The sequence below is a fragment of the Eptesicus fuscus genome, chromosome 18 (genome assembly GCF_027574615.1).
Source record: "Eptesicus fuscus isolate TK198812 chromosome 18, DD_ASM_mEF_20220401, whole genome shotgun sequence".
Lineage (NCBI taxonomy): Eukaryota > Metazoa > Chordata > Mammalia > Chiroptera > Vespertilionidae > Eptesicus > Eptesicus fuscus.
Window position 1 is genome coordinate 10,553,499 of NC_072490.1, and position 24,266 is coordinate 10,577,764.

The window sequence follows — 24,266 nt, forward strand, 5'->3', positions numbered from 1 at the left end:
ATGCTCGATCCACTGAACCAAACCAGTTAGGGCTTAAATTTTTTTAATTTTATTTTTTGTTAATCCACCTGAGGATATTTTTCCATTGATTTTTAGGGAGAGTGGAAGAGAGAGGGAAAGACAGAGAGAAACATCAATGTGAGAGAAACACATTAATTGGTTGCCTTCTGCACGTGCCCTGACCAGGGCTTGGGCGGGGGAGGAGCCTGCAACCAAGGTACATGCCCTGGACCAGAGTCTTTGATTATCGTGGCTCAGGCGGAAAAGTTGGCAGCTGGCCTAAAAAAGGAGACAGGTTCAGAGGGTATTTTGTTTTGCTTGTTTGTTTTAAAGCTTAAGGATACTTTGGCTCTAATCACCTACGTGGAGAACATCATTATTCTAATCTTTTATTGTTCTGCCTTCACCAGTCATTTCTCCTTCTGTCAGCGAAAAAAGATCGACTACCAAGAAATATCCATGTCCCAGAGTTATCACTGAAAAGTCTCTTTGAGGTAGGGTGGCTTTTTGAAGGGTATGGTTTTACTTTGGGCTTGGATTTGGGACTTTTTTTTTTTCAGCTGCCCAACTGCAAATTTGTTATTTATGATAATCTTATGCTTGGGCCACAACAAGTCCAGGTTTTACTGATTCTAAGCTTTATGGGTGAAGGAGTTGAAAGTTTCATGTTGATACAGTGACTTTCATGGTTGTTCCTGTGTGTTTTCTTTCCCAGAAATATGTCTTCATTGGACTTTATGAGAAAATGGAACAGGTGCCCAAGTTAGTCCAGTGGCTTATCTCCATTGGCGCGAGCATCGAGACCATAGGACCGTACCCTCTTCATGCCCTCATGCGACTCTGTATCCAAGCAAGTGAGTGTTCTCCGGTAACACCTCCCAGCTGCCCCTCGGGCTCTGAGCTCTGGCGCTCCTCTCAGCTCAAGTGAAAGCAGAATTTAAGCCACGTGAATGGAGACTGTTCAGATGTTTTAAATATTCAGTGAGTGATTATTCAAATGCAGGAAGGCAGCCGGGCAGCAGCATCCTTTTTATTTCTCCCGGGACCTCGTAGCTACAGAGGCCCAGATTGAAAGGATCTGTGTTCCTAGATAGGTCCTGGCAGTAGGGTGGAGCCTGGGACCCACAACCTTGCTGAGCAGAGCTCCCAGGAGAGCTGTGGAGTTTCCTCCCACCCGCAAAGGCAGATGTGGTCTTTTCCCAGGTTCAGGTTCATTTTCTGTAGCCTGGAGGGCCGACTGTGGTGGGGGTAGACTGTGAAGCACTGGCTGTTGCCAACACAGATGGCTGGTGGTTCTTTTAAACTTTAAAGGACTTTAAAATTTAAAGGACTTCTATTTCCATAATCTTCTTAAAAAATGTTATTGTTAAAACTCTCTTTCTCTTTATCTCTCTCTTCTCTCTCTCTCTCTCTCCCCCCCCCCCTTCCCTCCACTTTCGACGGGAGCTTGTTTTTCTTTTCCAAGCAGGTGTGGCAGCTCTGATGGACATTTACCCGTATCATTTTAGAGCCGGAAGGGCCAAGAGAACTTGTCTAGGCAGTCTTCCTCTTCTAGGCCATATCATCTCCCGGAATGAGAGAGTGGTGGTGGCCAGAGGCTTGAAGACCTGGGCCCCCATCTTTGCTTTAGCCAGATTTGCCCTGCCATCATTCACTATATGTACTGAGGAATCTGTAAGAGATTTTATTCTTACATGTGGTTTGTTAGATAAAACACCAAGTAAAGTTTGATTAAGAGCAATCTGATCCATGTTCCCAGCTTCAAACTAGGAATCTGGAACCCAGAGAAGTGTGCCTCTGGTTATGAAAGGCACTATTCCTCATCCTGTCTACTCTTTCAGGCAGCTCCTGTGAGTATAGGCAGGTACCCGTGAGATCAGGTCTTCAGGTTCATCCCTGATTAGTTTCTGAGAGGGAAACTCGGACGTGGTGATAAGTGGTATTACCAAATTGGCAGAAATGTGGGCTTTCCTCGATCCCAGGAGCTACAAGGAAAGGAGTCTGTGAAGAGAATTTAAAATATATGTCCTATTGATAGTAATGTAGTAATCTCTTTGGAGATACTGACTTGATGGGCACTCTTAGGCCCGCCCAGATGCTCTTTATTTTTATTTTGTTAAAAAATATTTTTATTGATTTCAGAGAAGAAGGGAGAGGGAGAGAGAGATAGAAACATCAATGATAAGTGAGAATCATTGATTAGCTGCCCCTGGCACGCCCCAAACTGGGGATCAAGCCCACAACCCAGGCATGTGCCCTGACTGGGAATTGAACCATGACCTCCTGGTTCATAGGCTGATGTTCAACCATTGAGCCATGCTGGCCAGGCCCAGATCCTCTTTAGACCATGCTTACCCCCACTTGCTATGAGTGCTGGAGGCTTGGACAGAGAACTGCTCTCTGCTAACAGGTACCACATCCCAGGGAGGTTCTCCCTCAACCTCATCTTCCTCCCAGGGGCAGGTCTCAGCTGACTGACGTGGGGGGTACAGAGGTCAACCTCTGCCTCCAGGTGGGTCAACTCTGTGGTGCAGTTCACACTCCAGAGCTCCCCCTGGGGTCAGGCCCGAGTGGATGCAGCTGTGGGACCACATCTCTGCGTGCCTCCTGGCCCTGTCCTGTCCTGCTCCCCTCCCTCGGTCTGAGCTCCCTCTCTCACTAAGTCACATGGCCAAGAATCTATGTCTTAGGCTGTGCTTCTAGGGAAGCTGACTTCAGTGCATTGAGAGGAACTTTCTAAAACCTTCAGTTCACAAGCTCCCGGCTCTCCCCCACTGTGTGTGGCAGTGGCAGCATGTGTTGGGTTCCCCGCTCGGTTGCCTCAGTGTGGGACACATTGACTTGCTTTGCTGACGTTCTGTAAGGAGAAGAGAACATCAGTAACTCATCTTAATGCCCTTCAGGGGAAAACCACCTGTTCAGGTGGTTGATGGAGCACCAGCCCGAGTGGAAAGGCCGCGTCAACCAGAAGGACCAGGATGGCTGCACCGTCCTGCACGTGGTCGCCGCCCACTCCCCAGGATACCTCATCAAGCGTGAGTGGCGGCAGGGCATGCTGTGGGCCGGAGGGCCTCAGGCATTGGCGGACTCACTTAACAGGCCATTATGTTTTCCCTGTCCATCCTGTGACGGGCTCAGGGGCAAACTTTGCCTTGAATTAAACATGTTTGGGGGGTTTAGCTGTGTGCAGAGAGGAGGTGGGGTGAGAGAAGGAAGAATTGCGGACTCTCGGCTTTGAATGGCTTCTGTGGGGTCAAATGACTTAAGGACATGGGCTTCCATCTGCATTGGTCCCCCCCCCATCACGCGGTTACCAAGGGCTGGACACATCCTCTGTTTGTCCTAGGGCCAAATCTGTGCTCCACTGGAGATAAATTGTGAACCAGACAACAGACATAATCCTGCCTTCCTGGCACTTAGGAGCTAACACACGAATTGCATCCTTCCATGCCCTCCAGGGGGAGACAGGCTTCCTGAAAGTGGGGCTGACACGTGGGAGGAAAAGCTGGCTCTTTGACGCAGATGTACCTTGTTAGCCCGTGAAGCAGGAAGGCCTTGAGCACGCCCACACAGCTCTGGAGAAGGGGTCGCTGTGATGATAGATGGTAATGGGCTCTCAGCCCCAGTGGAAGGGAGGTGACGGAGCAGTGGGAGCTTGTATCTGGGCTGGCTGCAGCCGGTGCTGATCGTGGGAACCAGGCCTTGCTGCCGTCTTCTGATAGCACGAGACGTTGGAAGGCTGGATTTTTTAAAAAATATGAAGACTCATGATTATAACATGTCGGCTTGGAATTGAATGTGCCTGTGGACTGGACACAGCCTAAGTATAAGTCCTGCTGTTGGTCTGGCGGGCCCTCCTAGGAAATTGCAGTGTTCTCTCTCCAGTGGGTCCCAGGAGCAGCCCGTGAGGTTTGTTTCTCTGTTGTTATCCCCCACTGACCGGGGCCCCAGGAATCCATGGGGTTTTTATTGTGAGATTTATTTATTTACTTATTTATTTAAAATTGATTTCAGAGAGAGGATAGGGAGAGAGAGAACCATCGATTGGCTGCCTCCTGCATGCCCTCGACGAGATCTTCCATCACCTCATTTGGGACAATATACAAGGGTAACTGTGTTGGTTTTCTATGCTATGTAACAAACCACCATAAACTAAGTGGTTTAAAACAACACCCATTCATTAGCTCACAGTTCTATAGGTCCAGAGTGATGTGACTGAGTTTTCTTTTCATTTTGGTGAGGGGTCAACAGCAGAGAGAATTGCTTTAATATACATATGGATGTTTCAAACATAATTGGTATCTCAGTAAACAAGTAATTTCATGATATATTTTTTTACATTTTAAAATATCTTTATTGTTGAAAGTATTACATATGTTTCTTTTTATCCCCGTTGACCCCTTCTAGCTCCCCCCTCCCCCCCGCCCCAGGCCTTCACCACACTGTGGCCTGTGTCCATGGGTTATGCATATATGCATACAACTGTTTTGGTTGATCTCTTCCCACCCACCCACCCCCGCCTCCCCTCTGAGATTTCACAGTCTGTTCCATGCTTCTATGTCTCTGGATCTATTTTGTTCATCAGCTTATTTTGTTCATTAGATTCCTCCTATGAGTGATACCATGTGATACTTGTCTTTCTCTGACTGGCTTATTTCGCTTAGCATAATACTCTCCAGGTCCCTCCATGCTGTCTCAAAGGGTAAGAGATCCTTCTTTTTGCTGCAGCATAGTATTCCATGGTATAGATGTACCACAGCTTTTTTATCCACTCATTTACTGATGGCACTTGGGCTATTTCCAGATCTTAGCTATTGTAAATCGCGCTGCTATGATCAGTGTGGAGTTTCCTCAGTTTCATTAAAAATGGAACTGCCAGGGATCCCACTTCTAGGAATATATCCTAAAAAGCCTGAAACACCAATCAGAAAGAAGATATGCACCCCTATGCTCATGATATTTTTCACTCTGCAATATGTACCCCTTTTCAGTAAAAAAGAACAAAAATGGAGATAGGTGTGATGTCACCTAGTGGCCAGGTTCAGGATTGCAGCTCTGAGAATCAGACCAGGGGGCTTCGCAAGGGGGAAGGGAAGTAGGTTGGAAGCTTACTAGTAACTTTGTGGGCCCAGCCAGTGTTTTCTGGATTTTCACTTAACTGGAGCAATACTTCTGTATCCATCATTTTTCTAGGATATAAAAGCACATTTTCTGGGATATCTAACCTTGAGATTGGAAGTCCATCTCCAGTCTAAACACACACACACACACACACACACACACACAGGCCATTCAGTTTTTATTTTATTTTATTTTATTTTTTTATTGAGGTATTATATGTGTAATTCAGTTTTTTTAAAAATCTACTTTGTATGTATTGAAAACTTGGAACTGAAGACATGTCTGAGAGGTATTTGCTTCCTTCAAAAAGATACCTATATTCTCATTAGGAGAAACAATGAGAAATGACTTTTTACAATGCCAGCCTTGGCCCCGAGGCTCAGCCAGCCCCTACTGCTGTGTCCCAACAGTTAAAGGGCCATTAAGTCCCACCACATGCCATTTACCCAGGCAGGTTTTCTCACTCACCCTCAGGGATAGCTGTGAGGAAGGTATCATGAGTCCAGCTTCACAGATGATGACGCTCAGGCCCCTAGAACCCATGTCACTCTCCAGATGAGTGGCAGGATGGGAATGTGGTTCCATCCCTTTTCCTCCCTACAGGACAAAGAGCAGCCTCCCTTTTAGAAGATGGACTTCCATGTGACTGAGTTTTCTGCTCATTGTCTCCCGAAGCTAAAATCAGGTGTTGGCTGGGACTTTGTTATTACTATTATTATTTTTAAAATACGTTTTTTTGTTTTTTTTTCATTCCTATTTTATTTTTTATTTTTTTAAAAATATATTTTATTGATTTTTTACAGAGAGGAAGGGAGAGGGATAGAGAGCTAGAAACATCGATGAGAGAGAATCATCGACCCGCTGCCTCCTGCACACCCCCTACCAGGGATGTGCCCGCAGCCAATGTACATGCCCTTGACCGGAATCGAACCTGGGACCTTTCAGTCCGCAGACCGACGCTCTATCCATTGAGCCAAACCGGTTTCGGCTAAAATATGTTTTTATTGATTTTTTAGAGAGAGAGGAATGGAGAGGGAGCGAGAGATAGAACCATCAATGATGAGAGAGAATCATTGATTGGCTGCCTCCTACAGGCCCCCCACAGGAGATCGAGCCCGCAACCCGGGCGTGTGCCCTTAACGGGAATTGAACCGGGACCTCTTGGTTCCTGGGTCAACGCTCAACTGCTGAGCTACACCGGCTGGGCCATGGGACTGTGTTCTTATCTAAAGTTAGAGGCCTAGCCTAGCCGGTTTGGCTCAGTGGATAGAGTGTTGGCCTGCGTACTGAAGAGTTTCGGGTTCGATTCTGGTCAAGGGCACATGCCTGGCTTGTAGGCTCGATCCTTGTAGTGGGTGTGCAGGAGGCAGCTGATCAGTGGTTCTCTCTCATCATTGATGTTTCTCCCTCTCTCTCCCTCTCCCTTCCTCTCTGAAATCAATACAAATATATTTAAAAAAAGTTCGAGGCCTTCCTTCAAGTCCACATGATTGCGGCAGAATCCAGTTCCTTGACTGGGGTCCGAGTTTCCTTGCTGACTGTCAGGCAGAGGCTGCTGTCAGCTTCTACAGACCACACACATTCCTTGTCATGGGGCCCCCTCTATCTTCAGAGTGGGGAGAATTTCTTGTGCATCAGATCTCTCTTGTACTTGGAATCTCTGACCTCTACACCTTTTACCTTTAAGGTTCAAATGGTTAGGTCAGGCCTATCTGGAAAATCTCCCGATTATCTTAAGGTCAACTGCTCTGGGACATTAATTACATTCTCAGAGTCTCATCACAGCAGTCCTTGGATTAGTATTTGATTGAAGAACTGAGAGAAGGTGTGTGTATGCCAGGTGCTAGGAATCTAAGGGATTCTGCTTACCACTGTATTTGATGGGAAGAGAAAAGTAGGACTTTAATTTTTTTGTTAATTCTCACCCGAGAATATTTTTCCATTGATTTTTAGAGAGTGGAAGGGAGGGGGAGAGACACAGAGAGAGAAACATCGATGTGAGAGAAAGAGAGTGACATGGATTGGTTGCTCTCTACCAAGCCGGGGATTGAGCCTGCAGCCAAGGTAGGTGCCCTTGACCGGAGTTGAACCCAGGACTCTTCAGTCTATGTGCCAATGCTCTATCCTCTGAGCCAAGCAGGCTAGGGCAGGCCTTTTAAATTTTGTCTAATTTTTGTAAAGTGGAAGAAGGGCAGTTGTTATTGGGGAGATGGGGAAGGAGAACACCATGGGTAGGACAATACCTTGAGTACAGGTGCGTGGTCAAGGCAGTGCATTTTAGGAAAGCATGGGTACGAAAGTTGGGGATCGGGTATTGGTTCATTTAACTCTCCATGCCCACATAAGTCTTTGTACCCCAGAGGTACACCTGTTCCATTACGAAGACTGCTGCATCTGTGATCACAGAGACACCTTGATGCCTGGCAAATAGATTTGTCAAAGCAGCAGACGGAGCTGGCAGCCAGAGAGTAGTGGCTGGGAGGATGGAAACAGTGACAACAAAAAGACCCGGATTGGAGAGCAATTGCCACTTTTTTCTCCTGTCCCCAGACAGGCTTTTTTTCTGGAAGAATATTTGTTTCCTCTCTAGGGAATAAAGAAATCTGAAGTCACAGCTTGCTGTTATCCTTACAGCTGTAACAGTTGCCTAGTAACCAGATTCCCCATCTCCTTGCTTGTTGCCAAGGAGAGGGGAGAAAGGTATAGAGGAGTGCACTTCTAAACCTCTTAAAAGCTATTGTCCTTCCCACTCCACAAAGTCCGCCTTGCTTCAGGGACTTTGGTGGATTGCCCAGGGCCAGCAGTTTAGGTTCTGCAAGCAGAGGGACCTTGGTCCCCTTGCCCCAGGCTGCTCAGGCAGGAAACTGGGAGGACGGAGCACTCATGGGGACATCTCCTTATGGAAGGAACCATGACAATGCCCCCTTTTCCTTTTGGCCTGCCCTAGGACAAACAGAGGATGTGCAGATGCTCCTGCGTTTTGGGGCAGACCCCACCTTGGTAGACCGACAGTCCCGGACCCCCGTGGATGTCCTGAAGAGGAATAAGAACTTTAAAGCCATCGAGAAAATCAATAGTCATTTGGAAAAACTGGCTGCCTGTTCTAAGGACCTATCAGGTACAGCTTCCAGTGAATCAACTTTTTTTTTTTTGGGGGGGGGGGCGCGGTGGTTAAAAACTGGTTCTGTGATATTAGATACAAATTGATTAATCTTTTCTTGGTATATGAAGATGGAAATGAGACTCCCAATTTTAGGAAAACTTGTTTGCTTTTTTTTGGGAAGATAGAATGAAACAACTCTTATTTAGAGAGCATCTGCAACATTCTGGGAATTTCGCCAAGTTGTCCTTTAGATGCTATGGGGGATTTATTTTCTAATGCATGCACACAGTAAAAAAGAAAAAAAAATCAGAAGGAATAGGAGATAACAAAAATCATTCCTACCCTTCAGAAACAGCCAGAGCCAACAATTTAAAATACATTCATGTTGCACTAAATTACACTATGCACTTACATATTAACTTCTATTCCTATTTCTTTATCAGTTTGGGACAGCATCCATTGACTGACTACTGTATAAGATGAAGTGCAACAAGTCAGCCCCAATTGTTGAGTAATGTCTAGTAATGTTGTTTGTGTCATTTACATTCTGTTCCTCAACTCTAAGTTTTCTGTGCTGCATCTATAGATTGATTCTAAAACTTGAAAACCAGTAAATGGCATTGGCATGGTAGGATGATTATGTAAATGTTACACTTTCTACAACAAGTAGCATACCTGGACCAATAGGAAAGAATTACCAAGTGTCCTGAAAACTTTGCTCTTTAAATATTGTAATAACTATGTATGGTGTTGGGTGGGTACTAGATATATTGGGGGATCACTTTGTAAGTTAAATAAATGTCTAACCACTATGCTGTACACCTGAAACTAATAGAATATTGAATGTCAATTGTAATTGAAAAATGAAAAAAATTTTTTAAGAGATGTGACACTCTTTAGGCATCACAGTTTGATGAAACATACATATACATTATTGCATATGTGTGTGTATGCATGTGCACACACAGTATATGCTTTTTAGACTTTACTTAGGCTCTAGTCCCCATGTGTGTACATTATGCTGCGTTTAGTTTTGTTACTCATATATGATTCTTCTGGATCATGTTGTCTGTTTAGATTTCTCTCTTGTTCTGCTAGAGCAGTGGTCGGCAAACTGCGGCTCGCGAGACATGCGGCTCGCAAGCCATGGTTTGCCGCTCTGTTGACTAATGAGTTTGCCGACCACTGTGCTAGAGCACCAACTCGTACATTTTTTGTGGAGGGAGGAGACATGGGTAGTAGACTTACGGAATTTGGGAAGAGTCTTCATTTTATTCCTATTGGTTGATAATATGTCTGAATATAGGCATTGTATTTCATTGATTCCAAGTTACCCTTTCCCCCACATTTTAACATCTTCAAAATTGGAATGTGTTTCATCATCACTGACATGTCTGTTTAATGGTATATTAAATTAAGAAATCGAAACTGTCTTTGCCAATGAATTTCCAAGTTTTAAAATAACAACAAAAAATGACCACCAGTTAATGGTAGAAAATGGTTGCTCTGTTTGCCAATTTATTGTTTATTAATTCTAATATTAATTCTTATAATACTGTATATGTATATATGTATGTTATATTTAGTGTTACAGACTTTAGCATGTCATTCATTTTTATTTATTTTTAAAAATATTTGCAGTTTCCTAGTACAACAGAATTTTTGAATATCTGCTGATCTTAAAAACATCTTATCTACTGAGACAGGGTCTCACTCTCCCTTCCTCTCTCTGCTCCTTCATCAACTAATTCTGGTCCAGTTTTGAACCAAGAGGAGAGACTCAGAATTGCAGCTGGTCCTTTTTTACTTACTAGGACTCAACTGCACTTGCCTGAAAAGCCCATTAGGAGGGATGTGCCATCCCAGGCCAGCCTTTGGGCTGACTGGGTAGTTTGTGATGGCAGTGGAGGCAGTCAAGCCTAAAGTCCCCAGTGGTCATTGGTAAACGTATTGGAGGTTTGATTACCTTAACATTTTACAGACCACCAACCAGGAAGGTTTTCTTGCTGCGCTAGAGGAATATTGAATGACCATAGGAGAACACTGAGTGAAAAGAATGCAAAAGGAACTGATACAACTCAGAAAAGAGCAGGATGACAATTATCAGGAAGAGCTAGCTAGTGATGGTGTCTGTGGATGGGGTGGCTTTTGCATCTGGGTGAGAAATCTCATTGAAGATTTCTGCTGTTCTCTAAACCAGAGCTTCCCGACGTGAATGTGCACACAAATCACTGGGGAGCCTGTTAAAATGCAGATTTTCATTCAGCAGGTTCAGGGCAGGACCTAGGATTCTCACAAGCAGCCAGGGGAAGCCAGAGTCCACTTTGAGGAGCCAGGGTTCACTCCTGAGGAGTCAAGATTATGTAACTGTCTTACCTGGCTTTCACCACCAGATGGCAGCGTGTCCACCTTTTCTGGAAGCTCAGCTTTCCTTAGGACCTAGAACAAGATTGATTGATCTTCTCTCACTAATGCAGGGCCTTTCAAGTGAGAACAGATCCAGCCCTCTGAAGCTTTTCTCTCTGGTCCCCTAGGGCAGTGGTCGGCAAACTCATTAGTCAACAGAGCCAAATATCAACAGTACAACGATTGAAATTTCTTTTGAGAGCCGAAAACCGACTTCTGCTCATGGGCCATGAAGTTTAAATAGCACTGTACGTGCGCGCCCGCACGTGGTATTTTGTGGAAGAGCCACACTCAAGGGGCCAAAGAGCCACATGTGACTCGAGAGCCGAAGTTTGCCGACCACTGCCCTAGGGGGAGCCAGCTGCTTTCTGCTCTGTGCTGGTGCAGGCATCGCTAGCACAGCACTTGGAGGATACTGGAACCTTCTCTGTGTGTTGGTTTCCCTCAGACGGAGCCTGTGACTCGGAGGTTTCCCATCTTTGCATTCCTCAGCACCAAGATGGGCCCTGTATTCAGTAAATGCAGGGATGCAGTGCTTACTTAAATGTGTCCATGATATGTTTTTTCTTATTATAAAAGTAATATATTCTTTTTTTGTAAAGGAAATTTACAAAATAGGAAAGGAAAACAAGAAAATACTAATTCTCTATAAACCAACCTCCATCTGCAAATTCATATATTTGTGACTTGGCTATTTAGTCTTATTTCATGCATTTATAGTTATATGTTTTTATATTTTTCTTTTATGAAATGAGATGGTTGCACACATTTAAACTGATTAAAATGTGTGTAATAAAATACACCAGTTTGTATGATAAATCTTACCAGTTTGTCTTTTTTAGCTTGAAAAAGATTTCAGGCAAAAGCGAAATCTCTTTTTGAAATGATTTATTTCTGCTTTCTAATACTTCTGAGCACTGTTGCAATTTCAGAAGACCTTTTTTAGTTTTAATTTTTTAAAATATATTTTTATTGATTTCAGAGAGGAAGGGAGAGGGAGAGCTAGATAGAAACATCAATGATGAGAGAGAATCACTGATCAGCTGCCTTCTGCACCTTCCCTACTGGGGGTCGAGCCTGCCACCAGACATGTGCCCTTGCCCAGAATCCAATGGGACCCTTCAGTCCTCAGGCTGGTGCTCTATCCACTGAGCAAAACCAGCTAGGGCTAGTTTTAATTTCAAATCTGCTAATATATATCCACTAAATATGATCATTGAAGGAAGTTTGTAAAAATATGGTTTTATATAAAAACAAAAGTTTATTATATTCACAGTTTAGCATATTTTCACCCAGTCTTTCTGTTGTCGTTTAGTACTTACATAGTCACCTTTTATTTTTTAATCCAAAGGTATTTTTTCCATTGATCTTTAAAGAGGGGAAGGAGGGAGAGAGAGAGAAAAACATGAGACACATCCACTGGTTGCTTCCAAAAGGCATCCCCACCAGGGCCAGGGATTGAACCTGCAACTGTGGTACATGCCCTTGACTGGAAATCGAACCCGCAACCCTTCAGTCCTCGGGCCTACGTTCTAACCACTGAGCCAAACCAGCTAGGGTCCCAAGAGAGCGAATGGAACTAAATAAGGCCTCTTGAGGTCTAGACTCAGATCCGGCACAAAAAACACACCCACTGCATTCTACTGGTCATAACTGGTCATGGAGCCAGGCCAGAATCAGGGGTCGGGAGGGGAATAGGCTCCACCTTTTGGTGGGAGGAGCTGCCAAGTTAATGGCAAAGCATGTGGGTACCGGGAGGGGTGCAGAATTGTAACTTTTCCATCTCCTGCAGCTGTGAGCTCTATTCGGAAGCATCACCTGGTGCTGTTTTGCAGGACTGGGCCATAGCGAAGGACCCAGTAGCGAGAGCAACATTTTCCGGGAGGCCTCTGCGCAGCTGGTGAAGTACCTGAACTCAGGAAACCGGTTACTGCATAAAAACTTTCTGAAGCAAGATGTAGTCCAGAAGTTCTTGCGCCTCCTTTCTTCCCTGCAAGGTAATTTTCCTCACAAATTCAGTTGTGTGAAAGCTGATTTATGCTCATTCATACTTTTTGAATATCTTTTAGAAATGGATTTAAAAATGTCACGATCTGCCCTAGCCAGTTTGGCTCAGTGGATAGAGCGTCGGCCTGTGGACTGAAGAGTCCTGGGTTCGATTCTGGTCAAGGGCATGTACCTAGGTTACAGACCCTGCTCGGAGCATGTATGGGAGGCAACCAATCGATGGGTCTCTCTCACATCGATGTTTCTCTCTCTCTGTCTCCCCCTCCCTTCCACTCTCTCTAAAAATCAATGAAATAATATCATTGGGTGAGGATTAACAACAACAACAACAACAACAAAAAGGTAATGATCTACATGTAAAACAGCCCGCACAGAACATCAGTTATCTGTCAGTGAAAAGTCTATCATCGCCAAAACCGGTTTGGCTCAGTGGATAGAGCGTCGGCCTGCGGACTGAAAGGTCCCAGGTTCGATTCCGGTCAAGGGCATGTACCTTGGTTGTGGGCACATTCCCAGTGGGGAGTGTGCAGGAGGCAGCTGATCGATGTCTCTCTCTCATCGATGTTTCTAACTCTCTATCCCTCTCTCTTCCTCTCTGTGAAAAATCAATAAAAAATATATTTAAAAAAAAAAAAAAGTCTATCATCCATCTGTGAACTTCAGTCCCTAAGTCCCATCCCTGAGGCAACCTCCATTAGTAGTTTTTCATGTATCCTCCTAGAATTACTCTTTGCTTAGACTGTCCTTTAAAAAATACCACAAATGTTTCTCTCTTCTATAGATATTGGCTAACATTGGGACATTCGGTTATTGTAGAATGGAATGTTAATTTTTTTCAATATGGGAAAATCAGGGAAGGAAAAGAATTTTAGATGACAAACTTTAGATAATCAGGGACAATCCAAAATTCTGCTCTCCTCCTAGACCAGGCTGTACTCACCTTAGGGCATTTCTGACCTTCCCAAGGAGCTTTGTGACAAAGGCACAAAGAGCATGCCAAGGCCACACAGCTAGCAATGGCAGGAATAGAGGTGGGAGGTGGCTATGCCTTGTAATTCATTATTTGCTTATAGTTTCTCCAGTGCTTCAAACTACTGATCGGTAACGTGTTAATTACACATATATGTGCTAAGTTGTGGTTGGGGACAGAAACCGTATGAACCTTTTTTTGGAGTGTGGTGTGTTCTTATTTTTGAAAGAGATTCCTCCTGACCTGGTCTGTGACATTAATCGCGACTGCGCCAACACCTTCGTCAAGTTTTTACTGGAGAAACAGAAGTGGCCCGAAGTGCTGCTGCTGCTGACCCGGAAAGTGAGCGGGGAGCCTCCGCTGGGAGACTGCCTCATCAAGAACTGCGACTTCTCGGGCCTCGACCTCTGTGCCATCATCCCCCCGCTCAGCACCTGGGACCAGCGCCGGGTACAGCTCCTGGGCCGCCTGGTAGACAGTGGAGGTGAGCATGCTGAGGTGCGGAGCTCCCCTCCCATGGGAGCTCAGGCCATTGCTGGCCTGGTGTTTTTCACTTGATTTTGAAGGCTCCTTTAAATCCTGCTCTTTCTCTTCCTCCGTATCTCCTCCTTTGGAAACAGCGAGGCCTGTCAGTGGGTGGTGCCCTGTAGGAAGTCTGCATTTCTGTGAATGACAGTTATGAGAAACCTCAGGTACGTGGAGGGAGTCCTTTGGCCCACAGCGGTCACTTCCTCCTGACTTCTGGCTGGACCCTGCACGGCATATGCTGCGTGGGTCCTCGTCAGCTCTGCGGCATTCTTTTGTAATCAACGCATTGGGATTCAAGGTGCTCGTTTTTTAAAGAAACAGTGAGATAATTGGTTGGTGGAAGCACCTGCCGCGTTAATCAGCACAATCGCACTTGGCTGGGTGGACGTCTGGAGTGTGTAGCCTCTTGCTGGGTTGGGTTTTATTTTAAAATGAATTTGGAAATACCAACCTGCTCTGGCATTACCTCCCACCCCTACTTATGCCATTGCTAGCTGTGTGGCCTTGGCATACTCTTTATGCCTTTGTCTGCTCACTTATGAAAAGGGAATGTTAATAGTCCCTCTTCCTTAGGGATGTTTTGAATGTGAAGTGAGCTCACTCAGAAGAACACCCTGGCTGTGGGTTTTCCGCTTCCTTTGCCGTTTAAGGGGAGTGGTACACATTGGTCCTCGCTCTCAAAGTGCCATTCGAAGCCCCCAGGCATCGGCTGTACCCACAGGTTTCAGGAGGTGGATGGATGCCTCCTATAGTTTATTTCTTCAAACCTCTTCCCTACATGGAGTGTTACTCCCTTAGCCCAGAAACTGTGGCTGCAGTGGGATTCCAGTTTTATTCCTGAGTCACCGAGCACTTGGGGAGCACCTCCCTGGAATCGGGTGCTTGGGCCCAAGGGCAGAGAGTGAGGGTGTGGCTGCTGGAGGCCTGGGCAGTGCCGAGGGGAGGGGAGGGCTGAGCTAAGAGAAGGGAGGTGGGGCTGAGAGGTGTCAGGGAAGATGGCAGTTGACAGTAGATGAACATCCTCTGGAAGAAGCTTCATAGAAACAAAGGATGTTGGTAGTGGAGCCCACATTCTGATCACGATTGTGCGGCAGGTATGGTGTCAGGCCAGCACCTGGTTTAGTTGTTTGCAGGCCCTGTCCCTCCTCCCCAGCAGGGCCCATGCTGGGGTCCATATCCTGTTCTGGGACGGCAGGGGGAGCCAGAGAGCTGGTGGAGAAAAGGCCCACAGACAGGGCACTGGAAGGAACTGGGCTTTCACTCTGAGGGTCTGGGAAGCCTTTGCCTGCCAGGGGGTGGTAGCGGGCCTCACCAGTCAGGTGAGCATCAGCTCTTCCCTGGGAATAATGGCAGAGGTGGTCCTGCCTCCAGGTGCCCAGGCTGTACCTTGTCACGTGAATGCAGCTCACGAGGCCCTTCTCTGCCTCCTCCAGCCTTGCCCGAGGGCCTTCAGGACAGCCAGGCGAGGCCGCTAGCCATGTGCCTACAACACCAGGACTTCGAGTTGGCTTTTCTGCTCCTGACCAAGGGTGCGGACCCCCGCAGCATTTCTCTCACGGAAGGCGACACTCCTCTGCATGCAGCTCTCCACATCTTCTTGGATGTCAATGGTAGGCCTCTGTTTTCAAACCGGTCTTTGCCTTGGGGAGGAGGCTGGATATTAGAACCGATGCTCTGGGTTTTTTTTTTTCTGTTGGGAAAGCCAATGACCTGGAAAAAGCCCCTTCCTTGGCAAGGCCTGCCCGTAGCTTGACGGGAAGGAGTGACCATCAGGTGAATGATCAGGGTGGGTGGATTGAGGATTCTTAAGTTTCAAATTTGGCTCCATAGCTAACAAATACTTTATTTACATGGTTTTCAAGGGTCCTGGCATAAAGGATCTTACTGGAATATCATGAGGTTATCTCAGGGTTTCTCACCCTTGGCGCTGTTGACATTTGCGCTGGGTGATTCTTTGCTGTGGGTGCTGCCCTGTGCTCTGTGGGATGCTTAGCAGATTCCCTGGCCTCCACCACTTGATGCCAGTAGCATGTCCCAAATTGTGACCATCAAAAATGCCCCAGACCTTGTCACATGTCCATGGGGAGCAAATTTCCACCGCGTTGTCAAATACTTGGGGAAGTTAGGTGTTCTAAGTCACCCCTGGCCAGCATCTCTCTTAAATCCAGGGGTCCCTGTTCCCCGGGAAGAGGGGCTCAGCACTCACAGAGTGTTGCTTATGTCTTTCAGCTGACATCGGTTTTAACTTCCTCAACCACCTGTTGGATCTCTTCTGGTCCAACCCCGCCAAATTTGACTACCTCAACCCCAACACCCAGGACAGCAGCGGGAACACACTGATGCACCTGCTCTTCCAGAGGGGCATGCTGAGGCGCATGAAGAAGCTGCTAGACCTGTTGGCCAAGTTTGACATCAACTTCAACCTGAAGAACAAAGAGGGCAAAGACGCACGGCACCGGATTAAGAAGAACGCCCCTCTGCTCTTGGCCTGGAACAAAGCTGTGGCGGAGAGCCGGAGGAGGAGCCGGCAGGACCTCGCTGCCCACCTGGGAAAGCTCCCAAAGTCTGCTCTCCCTGGTCAGACGGCTCAGCTCAAGTCCCAGCTTGCATCCGATTCGCTGCTGTGTGGTGACCCTGGCATATCCCTGCCCGAAGGAGCCATGGTTCCTGACAGCTGGGAGACTCTCTCAGATGCCCAGATGGCGAGGCAGGAGCCTGGAGTGGCCAGGCCCTGTTCTCATAGGGACCGCCTTGTGCAGCACATCATGGATCTGATCGAGAAGGTTGAACTGGACATGTCCCTCCCGGAGGACTGTTCTCAGGACTCTGAGACCCTGGAGACAGGAGCTGGCACAGAAAGGAAGAGGGAGGAGCTCCAGCGAACCCTTGGAGTGGGGGGCTCTGACTGTGGTGGGAACAGCCCTGCTGTCCCAGAGGCAGGGGGTGAACACGCTCAGGCGGGCCTCGGGGCTTCACAGCTCATGCCCGCTGGTCACAGAGGCGGGGAGGACAACAGCGATCAGGACAGCTGTCAGGAGGTGGAGGCCTGCCTCCAGGACTTCGAGAACATGACCTGGGAGATCGAGTGTACCTCCGAGATGCTAAAGAAGCTGTCCAGTAAGGTGATGACCAAGGTTATGAAGAAGAAAATCATCCTAACCATCCATCAGCTGGGGAACGGCGAGTGGACGCAGGGCCTGCAGAAGCGGCTGAAGCACCTAAAAGGAAGCATCCAGCTCTTCGAGGCCAAGCTGGACAAAGGGGCCCGGATGCTGTGGGAGCTCGCCATCGACTTCTCCCCTCGATGCAGCGAGAACCCCGAGAAGATAATCACCACGGAGCGGAGCTCACACCCCCTGGAGAAGTCGGGGCGGGTCTACACAGAAATCATCCGGATCTGGGACATCGTCCTAGATCACGGCAAGCTAACGGACTCCATCCGGGCCATCTGCAGCGCCTACAATCGCGGCTTATCCTGCATCCTGCGGAAGAAGCTGAGGGGCATCAACAAAGGCCAGGTGTCGGCCAATATGAGAATCCGAAAGCGGATACCCCGCTGCTACGTGGAGGACACGGAGGCGGAGAAGGGCAGGGTGCCCGTGGAGCCCCAGTACTTCCCCCCGGCCAGCGCGGTGCAGACAGAGTACAACGTCATGAAGTTCCACAGCTTCAGCACCAACATGGCCTTCAACATCCTCAATGACATGACGGCGACGGTGGAGTACCCCTTCCGGGTGGGCGAGCTGGAGTACGCCGTGATCCACCTCAACCCCCGGCCGCTGGAGCCCATCATCCTGATCGGGCGGAGCGGCACCGGGAAGACGACGTGCTGCTTGTACCGGCTCTGGAAGAAATTCCACATCTACTGGGAGAAAGCCGAGCAGGCGGGAAGCCCGCTGCTGGCCAAGCAGGTCTGGCTGAAGAGAAGGTCGGAAGTGGAACCCAAAAAGGAGGGTCCTGGTAGGGAGGAGGAGGAGCAGCTGGAGGAGGACGAGGAAGAGGAAGGTTCCATCGAAGTGGAGACAGTGGACAGTATAGATGAGGAGCAGGAGAGCGGAGCCTGTGCAGGGACAGCCAGTGGGGACCCTGGGGGGCCCAGCCAGGTGGCAGAAGTAGGTGCCCCAGAAGGTCCCCAGCAGCTGGAGCATTTACACCAGATCTTTGTGACCAAGAACCACGTGCTGTGCCAGGAGGTGCAGAGGAATTTCATTGAGCTTTCCAAGTCCGCCAAGGCCACCAGCCACTACAAACCCTTGGAGCCCAATGTCCACAAACTCCAGGACCTGAGGGACGAGAACTTCCCTCTGTTCGTCACTTCCAAGCAGCTGCTGCTCCTGCTTGATGCTTCTCTGCCCAAACCATTTTTTCTGAGAAATGAAGATGGCAGCTTGAAGAGAACCATCGTTGGGTGGTCCACGCAGGAGGAGCTGACCATCCCCAACTGGCAGGAGGAGGAGGAGGAGGCTGAGGGGGAAGGGGACACTGTCGAGGAGGATAAGGTTGCGGAAACACGTTCGTGTGACGTTGACCCCCGGGTGTACGTGACATTTGAGGTGTTCACCAATGAAATATGGCCCAAAATGCACAAAGGGAAAACCTCCTACAACCCTGCACTGATCTGGAAAGAAATAAAATCTTTTTTGAAGGGGTCTTTTGAGGCCCTCAACAGCCCCGAGGGGAGACTCACGGAAGAAGAGTATAAGAAATTAGGGAGGAAGCGGTCCCCCAATTTCAAGGAAGACCGGAGCGAGATCTACAACCTCTTCTGCCTGTATCAGCAGATCAGGTCCCAGAAGGGCTATTTTGACGAAGAGGATGTTCTGTTCAACCTGTCCCGGAGGCTGTCGAAGCTCAAGGTGCTTCCATGGTCCATCCATGAGCTCTATGGCGACGAGATTCAGGACTTCACGCAGGCTGAGCTCGCACTGCTGATGAAATGCATCAATGACCCCAATGCCATGTTCCTCACCGGGGACACGGCCCAGAGCATCATGAAGGGCGTGGCCTTCCGCTTCAGCGATCTGCGCTCTCTGTTCCACTACGCCAGCAGAAGCACTGGGGACAAGCAGTGTGCTGTCCGGAAGCCCAAGAAGATCCACCAGTTGTACCAGAACTACAGGTCTCATTCGGGTATGTCCAGAGCTTGGACTCACCTACGAGAGAGGTGCTTGGGAACTGGCCTTGGGCTGCTTTGGAAGCTGTGGCCTAGCTTTTTTTTTTTTTTGGTATTATTGATTTCAGAGAGGAAGAGGGAGATAGAGATAGAAACATCAATGATAAGAGAGAATCATTCACAGGCTGCCTCCTGCACGCCCCCTACAAGGGATCAAGCCCGCTATCTGGGCATGTGCCCTGACTGGGAATCGGACCATGACCTCCTGGTTCATCGGTTGATGCTCAACCACTGAGCTATGCCGGCTGGTCTTCTCAGGATTTCTTTATATTGTATACTTTTAATAAGTATTAATAAAACTTCCCTTTACTACTTGGTAACAGCAATGGACCTATAAGCCCATTTGGTGGTCATCTTGGTGGTCATCTCCCAAGAACCTAGTGTTCTGTGTGGTGTTAGGCAAAGGGCACATGCGCCTAAGTGGAGAGACCCAGGGTGATCTGCATGCAGCCCAGCTTCATGTCCTCACAGGTGTTGACTGACACCTCGGACCTCGGAGTCCCTGTTGTCACAGTGGGATTATCTGGCCTGTCTCACTGGGCAGTCGTGAGGATAAAATTGGTGATTTCTGTGAATGTGCTTGTTGTGGTAGCATTCAGTCAGCATCACTGTCACTGTTACTTTAAGCTTAGACAAAAAACGGGACCCAGGGAGAAAGCTCTTTAGAACCTTTTCTCCAGCTCTGACAATGTTTCTTGGTATAGCCCTCTCTCAGCTGGCTATAAACCTGGTGGAAAAGGGCGATGGGGGCCTTGGTTGCAGCCTCAGCTGACCTCCAGCGCTGCTGTTACCATGGCAACGTTGTCTCCAGTGCTCTAAGCACCAATGAGAGGGGATAGGATAAGTCTTGTTTCCTTACCATCTATACTAGTCCCTGATATTCGCATTCTAACAACTCTCATTGTTCAGATTACATTTCTGCCTTGATTCTTCTTTAAGAGGTAATTTTCTCTAATATGAATGTAGGTCAGGAATGAGATCTGGCAAAACCTCTGCCTTCATACACTGCCTGGAGTAATAATGGCTCAGGGCCAAAGTGATCATCTAATGAGAACTGGAGATTGGCTTGCAATTATATGTATTATCAGGACCAGTACTGCTTCTCAGGAAAAAGCTCCTACACAAAACCCCCAAATCCAGCCATTTTGTCATGTTATTCAATATTGGACATGTATTTTCTGTTTTATCCCAGGAATCCTCAATCTGGCCTCAGGAATAGTGGATTTACTTCAGTTCTATTTCCCAGAATCTTTTGATCGCCTTCCAAGGGATTCTGGCCTCTTTGATGGTCCCAAACCAACAGTCCTGGAGTCTTGTAGTGTAAGCGACTTAGCAATTTTGCTCCGAGGGAACAAGAGGAAAACCCAGCCCATTGAATTTGGGGCCCACCAGGTGAGCTTCTTGGGATTGTTTTGAAATAAAAGGCAGTTTGCAAATGAAAAAAAGGTTTGAGAGGCTAAATTATTCTACAAGGTAGAATTCAATAGACCTTCTCCCAGAATGGGTAAATTTCAGAAATGGGTGAGTGACTAATTGTTACTAATATTTCCACTAGCCTGGCCGACCAAGTCCATGCTGGCTACTTCTTAATCACATTACCTGCCTCCTATAGAAAATGACTGAGGCCAAGCTGATTTTTCTTTGTAGCATTTGATGTTTTTTTCCTCCTATTTCCCTTTTCTTTTTCTAGGTGATCCTTGTAGCCAATGAAATGGCAAAGGAGAAAATTCCAGAAGAACTGGGGTTAGCGCTTGTGCTAACAGTTTATGAAGCAAAAGGCTTAGAATTTGATGATGTCCTCCTTTACAACTTCTTTACTGATTCCGAGGTATGTCATACTGACTTCTTTCTCACAACGCATGTGTATGTGTGAGTTACCTGCCACTCGGGGAAAGAGAATTTGGAGCTGAGTAGAAGAGAGTTTGCTAAAGATGCCTGTTTCTGTTTTGGAGTATCATCCATGTAGTGTGGGGCTTGGAGTGTTTGATGTGGGTTTTGACAATGGCTGTGAGTTGTTTCACAGTATGGTGTGGGCTGGTTCTCCCCGTGCCCGGCCCTTCCTTATTTCCTTGTATTCACCTTCTTCTAAATGCCTGGTACCCAAGTGCCAGCTTCCAGTGTTCACTAGCTACTGTTATCCTTGACTCCCAAGGATGCTCAAGTTGGAGTGAGCTCTAAGGAGAGCCTTACAAGTGAAGGCAAGGGTAGCAGTGTCCACCCAATGAGGACAGAACTGGGCAAGGTCAGTCCATAGAGAGAGACAACTCCAGGAAGACAAATGAGGCTTGGTTCCTGCCCATTGGATCAGGTAATGCGGGGGACGAGAACAGCCGCCTGCCTGGGGGCTCCCTTCTGGCATGGCTTCGCCACCACTGCTTGCCACCCATGCAGACAATGGCAGCAAGAGTGCCCCAGACTGACCCCCAGTGACCTCTGTGCAGCTCATTGCTTTGACTTGATGGTCTTTCTCAGTGCATTATGGGTAAAGCCACTAACTCAAGACCACTGTCCTTGGTTTTTTTAGTCACTGATTTCTCTTCACCCCTGTCTTCGGTGGGGACCCAGGTTGGCTGCTGAGTGTGCTGTGGGTCTCCTTTGGGGACTTAGCTGGCTGTGCCCTGGTCCCTGTTGCAGACTTCCACTGCACATGGCGCATGCTCGGAAGGGCTGTTTCCATAGCCAATTCAGGAGCACTGTTAGTTAGCTTTTACACTTCAAAATCTGCCTCAGAATTGACCCTTTACATGGAATCCTTACTCTTTTTGTGATCTTTGAAAAAATGTCATGTTTGACTTGATAATACCTATAACTAAGGTTGCTATCGGTGCTGTACAGTTTGTGAAATACCTTTTGAATGCATTGCCTCACTTTATCTCCCACCAGCCCTCTGAGGTTGTATTTTTATTACCCTCATTCTGCAGATAAGGCTGAGTGTCATGGAAATAAGTCAATTGCCTATAGTGATAATATAAGTGGCAGAGCCTAGACATGAACTCAGATGCTTTGAGTTCTAAATATCACTGTACTCCCTTCCTTTTAAAGCTCTGCATGCAAATCAGCTTCCAGAACCTTCCACAATGAGTGTATCTCTGCCATACCTTAAGTGCATTCCTTTTCTGTTGACTTTTGCTAATAAAATCAGATGCACTCGTGTTAACTCTGGAACCATTTTTAATCTCTGAGGACTAACTTTTTTTTCTCATAATACATCCATTGGTCATGGTTGGACTGAGGCTCTCCTAAAGAGGAAGGGGTAAGAGTTTGTTGTTCCTGTCCTTTATTAAGTGCCAGTTGTGTGCTTGTGCCAGTAAGAAGCTCAAGGAGCTCTGGACTTATGGATCTGTAGCTTGTGGTCACCTCTGTTTGTGAAAGAAAAACCCAGTGATTGTCTCACTTTGATCCTGGAAATGGCAAAGGCCCCGCGATACCTTGACCCTATGCTCCCACCAGCGGCTCAGTGAGTTGCACGAAATTAAAACAATCACAAGTGGAATCTTTAGGTAACATCCACTTCCTCCTCTGTGCACAGTAAGACTGATAGAAAGACCTCTGATGTGCTTCCCAAGGTAGCAGGCGATGTCATTCTGCATTCCCAGTATAGAGCACACCCTTTGTCACTGACAACCTCAAGACCCCAAAGTGTGCATCGGCACGTGAGAGGAAATGCTTTAATCAAAGCAGAGGAAAGACAGGGATCACATAAGTCCCCAGTCACCTGCGGGCTGGCTGCTCAAGTGGGGTTTCTTTCGGGGTGACTGGCAGAAGGCTGTTGAATAGTAATTGCTATTTGAGATGGGGGACTGTGGAGGGCTCCTCTCCATCCCTGGCCTCATCTTCCACCCATCCTGGCTTATGTTTCTGGCAGGCATTCCCTTTGCAGAATCTGCCACTTGGGTGAGCATGCGTGTGTGTGCATGTGCGCGTGTGTGGGCGTGCATGTATGAGGGGGTTCTTACTGCCTTGGTGTGTGAGTCTTCTCTCTAGAGGATTTACTGTTACCTGTTCAAACACAGATCATCAGGGCCATCTCCTGAGATGGGGAAGGAACCAGGGAATGTTACACCAAGTCCTTCTGTAGGATTTTGCCTCAGTTTGGGGAGGGGCAGTCATTCTCCCAGTCACCCCGAAACTCTCCTCCTGTTGGGACTTGGAAGGGTGCCTGCCATTTATGTTCTGCCCCAGTGGGGAGTCCTTTCCTTCACACTCATGTGCAAATAGGACAGGAAGGACTTTAATAACCACAACCTTTGTGGGTTGCGGGTCCCACAATGGAATGGTAGGCTTGCAGTAGAAACAGAGCCCTGTTCCTTCTCAACGATGAATCCCAGTGGAAGCTGGGAGATTTAACCCTTTGCACTCGCTAACCCTTTGCTACCGATGCTAACCGTGTCGAGTCACACTCGACATCTGAGTGCAAAAGGTTAAAGGCTTCTTGCTTTATTGCCAGAAGTGCTGCAGGCCTGTGGTCTTGTGTCTTTGTGCACAAATGCACGGACTCACTCCTAAAAGGCTTTGTCTCAAAAGTCGAATGTGTTTTATTCATGGAAACAGTTGTCAGGTGCCATGCAAGCAGCTTTTCTTCCTATTCAGTGGTTCTAAAATACATTGTGCTTCACCAGCCCTTCCAAGGCCAGCCAGTCTGCACCTCATGCTGTCTGCTGGGAGGGCCTCCCAATGTCAAGCATATATGTCTTTTGCCTGATTTCCTTGGCAGACAATTCGGTTGTGTAAACAGCTTTACAGAGAGGACAGTCATAATATGCCCCGAGATGTTTTTGTAACTTCCAGCTACTTAAATGATTACATGACTCAGATCTCTTTTCAGTACCTGGTGATTAATTCCATAATTGGTTACTAGCATAACCATTCTTATTTAAGAGATAGTGTTTAAAGCACTTAACCTGAAGTTTATATAGTTTAAGTCATGAAGTAACTGACAAGAGGCAATGAGCGGTATC

General features: G+C 47.3%; 1 protein-coding gene across 1 annotated transcript in view; it reads left to right on the plus strand.

The window, feature by feature from the left end:
• Positions 1-24,266, plus strand: part of TRANK1 (tetratricopeptide repeat and ankyrin repeat containing 1) — a 75,284-nt gene that overhangs the window by 29,344 nt on the left and 21,674 nt on the right. Inside the window, 10 exon segments of the mRNA XM_054708137.1 lie at positions 411-494; positions 716-854; positions 2,904-3,035; positions 8,069-8,239; positions 12,466-12,627; positions 13,837-14,091; positions 15,569-15,745; positions 16,365-19,265; positions 20,501-20,700; positions 20,999-21,136. Of these exon segments, the coding sequence (XP_054564112.1) occupies positions 411-494; positions 716-854; positions 2,904-3,035; positions 8,069-8,239; positions 12,466-12,627; positions 13,837-14,091; positions 15,569-15,745; positions 16,365-19,265; positions 20,501-20,700; positions 20,999-21,136 (4,359 nt within the window).